The 4,315-nt window shown below is 37.3% G+C and overlaps 1 protein-coding gene across 1 annotated transcript; it reads right to left on the bottom strand.

The window, feature by feature from the left end:
- Window positions 1-703: 703 nt before the first annotated feature.
- LOC149577796 (ER-bound oxygenase mpaB-like) lies at window positions 704-2,091 on the bottom strand. Its single transcript, XM_089792908.1, has 2 exons — window positions 1,531-2,091; window positions 704-1,439 (listed from the first exon to the last, which is right to left on the bottom strand). The coding sequence occupies exons 1-2, from the start codon at window positions 2,025-2,027 to the stop codon at window positions 848-850; spliced, it is 1,089 nt and encodes a 362-aa protein (XP_089649034.1). The 5' UTR covers window positions 2,028-2,091; the 3' UTR covers window positions 704-847.
- Between the last annotated feature and the right edge of the window lie 2,224 nt (window positions 2,092-4,315).

Below are 4,315 nucleotides of genomic sequence, written 5' to 3'. Positions count from 1 at the left end.
CTAATAATTAATCTAGACTTCAAACTCACAATGATAAAAAAGAAGTTAAAGATTTATAATTTTTAATATTATTTGATTAATATATCTATAATTAATTTATACAATTCTAGAAATTGTCATATAGTTATAATCTTATGCATTTCTATTTAAATTATTTACTAAAAGGTCATGAACATTATGTTTTTGAGAGAAAGAGAGAGCCCGGGGTGGGGATACAAAAATAGATAAAGATGTTGAGGTATACTGATAGGAAGATATCTAGTTATAAAGAGGGGCTGAGAGAGATATTAAAAAAGGGACAAATGCTAAGTTCACCCTCAATATCTAATCAGCATACCTATTGCACACTAAGGTGCAATTGTTAGTTTATTTATTTTTTAATCATTGTGCGGTGTTTTCTAGTTGCTGGCATGCAACACCAAGGAGTACCATCAAACTATGGACAAATCTAAAAAGGGGACAGGCTAATCTCCAATCAAAAAGCTCTAATGACAAAACAAAGTCAAATTATATTTTTCTTCCATATTCACCAAAATAAAGTGATTTTTTTTCCAAATTTTTTGTTGTTTTTGACTACAAACTATGAAGATTATAAAGATCAAATGCTGAAATTTTTAAAAAAATCCATGATGATTTCGGTCTTTTGAAAATTAGTCAACTCTCCATTTTGGTGGGAGTATAGTCGCATCCTCTAAAAAGACTGTTAACCAGAAAATGCTTTCATAGCATATACAAATATTTGACTTCTCAAAAGGAGGACTAAAAACAAGTACATCATGATTGCCCCATAAGGGTGACTATTTAGACCTTCAAATAATTTGCTATTACAGCGCCTGAACCCCAACTTTCATCTAGTTTTCTTTCCATAAGGAAAGGGACAAAGCACGGCCCCCTGAGCTGCTTTGCTGATACGACCAGCCGCTGCATCTCCCACATTGCTGACTTTGTACCCATCTGGATAACTCCATGGCTTGTACACCTGGTATCTCAATTTGTACACCTTCTCCTCCTCTCCTCCCTCTTCCTCCAATGGAATCCTCTCCTTTGACCAACTCATCGGCCTCGGAGGTAAGAACCAGCGAACAAAGGTGCCACTGAAAATTCTCACAACGTTATCCACAGTCCAGACAAGCCACAATGGCTGACGTGGATACCCCATGGCGTCCAGCAGCCTCTCATCACACAAAGCAAACACAATCCGCCTCAACAGGGAGCGGAGGAAAAATGGCACTTTGGACAACAGCAGATCCAGCGTGGCGTCCCCAATCGCTCTGTTCGACTCGCAATACACCATGTACTGTGCTTCATATTGTCTGCTAAACTTATCCATCTCCTCCAAGCTCTGTGGAATGTTTGCAATGCCCATGCGCACTCCAATGTCATGCCACACAACAAAATGCGCCCTTTTCTCCTCTTCACTCCACTTTCTGTACCCGTACCTGCAATTTAACAAGTGCCCAAATCCTTTTCTAATCTAAGAGAAAAATATGGAACGAAAAGGGTATTAAGAAAGGGGCCTTTGGAGCTTACTTGTCTGCAAATCTGATGGGCTCGAGAATGAACACAGAGAGAGTGTACAGGTAATCATCGTTGGAGATTTTGTACTGGGCGTGGATGAAATTGAGCCGTCGGATCGCACGAGATCCCCTGGCGCTGTCGACATGGTGGAGAACAAATTCCTGAATCAAAATTCCCGTGTCGTCGTAGCGTTTGATGATTGTGGGCGGGGAGAATCGATTAGTGGCCTGCAGCAATTTGGAAATGGAAGGAATGGCAAAAGTTCTGAAGAGTGCGAACTCGAGACCCTTTTCCGAGAGAAAGTTGAACTCCACGAAATTGGTGAGCTTGAAGAGAAGCAGGGCGTTACGTATTGGAGAAAGAGAAGCACTGTAACGGAATCGCCTAGCCCTTAAGAAGAGGCAGACAGATTTCCAGAGGAAAAGCAGAAAGGCCACAGTGCATAGCATGCCTATTTCCCTCTCCATCGTCAAAGGGGGCTTTCGGGGAAAATTGACTTCTCTGTGCATGTGCGGCACATGATCGTTTATCTCCGGGAAATGATAATCGAATTATAAATTCCTAGGCACCCAATGAGTAGATGGATCATAAAGAGGCACCTATCTATATCATTAATGGAATGAGGAATTCTATTATATTGGCAATGGCACCTTGATGTACAATGTATATGATGAAGATACTTTTAAAATAAACTATATATATACAACTTGTGATGATGCATCCCAGACCTCCAATTAAAAAATTATCTAATCTTATCTTTCCTTACAAAGATAGTTTAATTCATTAATAAACTGTAATAAAAATAATGAGTTGAGAGGCTCTTCAACCACATAGAGACCCTACAATCTTTGAGGGACCAAAAATCTGTGTAATGGCAGAAAATATGTGAAATTCATCAATTTAAAATCATTAATTTTTTTACAACATATAATTCAATTGTAACTAGAATGCAACGAAATCAACTAACTACCTCACATAAAATTAGGGACCACCCTAAGATAACATTAAACTAAGGGTCACTCTAAGTCAACATTTCTTGAAGAAACCATTGAGAAATTCAGAGAATCAACAATTTGATTTTGAAGTTATCTTATGCCATTCCCATTCTCTCATCACCAAAAGTTTTCAGACGTCACATTGTTGTATAAGTAGGTAGATTTCTTGTTGCAATTATTTAAAATTTATTTTTAAAAATATTTTGTAAAGATCTATTTTGAAAAAATGTGTTTAAATGTCTCGTAATTTTTTCTTTTAGAGGTTGCAATTGACGCTCAAAAGGTTAAATAAACAAAAATCTTGAAGAAGGAGACCTTACTACTGGGAAGTGTAAATTTATAATGCTTGATTTTTTACAAAGTCCAAATTCATAGGTGATTATGTTGTTTCAAGATTAACATTCATAGTTTCAAGATCATTCAGGTTCCGTTCATTGTGTCTCTTATTATCTTTTCCTTTGAGATCTCTTAGTCTGGTTTTAACTTTAGGAAAACTATTGATATAAAATTAATTCTACAGACCATCATGAACTTGTTTTGTCATGCTTTGCATAATCCAATGTCTTCTTTAAACATGTGAACATGTGCGTACTGAATCTAGTATTTGAACCTCTTGTAAAACCTACAAACTATAGAGACAAATACCACATATTTCCTATGAAATTCATGGTTATGAATTGTGCTATTAATGATCTTCCTGCATGATGGTTTGTTGCAAAATACTCCTTAGGTCATTTAGCTTTAATATTGTGTACACAAACCGGCTCTATTTCAACCTATGGGTCTCTCTTTTCAAACAAAGTTAAGTGATGTTTAATAAATTGCATGCATTGCCATAAGTTCAATTTCAAATTGCCATGGCATTTACAAAGCATGGCACAAGCTCGAGTCTTGACCTGACTCCCAATCCACCTCTCCCAAGGACATACAAAAGATGGGATTTCCCCCAACGGAAATGAAATATGAATAATTTTTAGAGGGCAAAAGTTTTTTTTTTTTTTTTGTGTTGTGTTTTTGGCATTGTCTCCTTTAGGTTAAGTCAGACGTAATGATTGTAATTACAGGATAAGTGCACAAAGTTGTAGACCAAAAAGATAACACATTTTTTTGTCTAAACCAAAGCAAGTGCGATCGCAGTGTTGCATGATCACACTATGGTTCGAATAATGCGAACCAAAGGCTCAATTTTTTTTCAAAATAGATAGATTGCACTTTGTAAATTTCCAACATTATACATTTCTATGTAAAAACAATATTCCAAATTCTCAAGTAATGTGTGTTATAAGGGTTCTAAGGACCCCTTAGCACACATATAATGGTTTGAATGGGTCAAAAGAGATTATAGATTATCCTATGACCCCTTTTGACCCATTTGATCACATAATGTGTGTCTTAAGAGGTCTTCAGACCAATTAGCACACACATATAATGGATTTAATGGGTACAAATAAAAATAGAGTACCCTATAACCCCTCTTGACTCATGTGATCTCATAATGTGTGTTTTAAGGGGTGCAAGGAGCCCTTTGCATATATGTATAATGGTTTGAATGGGTCAAAATGGGTTATATGGCATCCACATTTTGACCTATTTGATTGCAAATGTGTGCTTTAGAGGACCCCTTAGCACGCATAACATGATAAAATGACTTAAAATGGGTCATAGTGTCAAAGCAATAGGGGCAGGGTGGGGGGCCAGAACCGCAGTGATGGAGCTGCTAGCGGTGCCATTGGCAGAGCCACTAAGTGGGCGGCTAAGCAGTGACCTCTAGTGGTAACCATAGTAGAGCCGTAGTGGTTATG

The sequence above is a fragment of the Cupressus sempervirens genome, chromosome 1 (genome assembly GCF_028749045.1).
Source record: "Cupressus sempervirens isolate cs-2001-9-10 chromosome 1, ASM2874904v1, whole genome shotgun sequence".
Lineage (NCBI taxonomy): Eukaryota > Viridiplantae > Streptophyta > Pinopsida > Cupressales > Cupressaceae > Cupressus > Cupressus sempervirens.
This window is presented reverse-complemented; position numbering and strand designations above follow the sequence as displayed.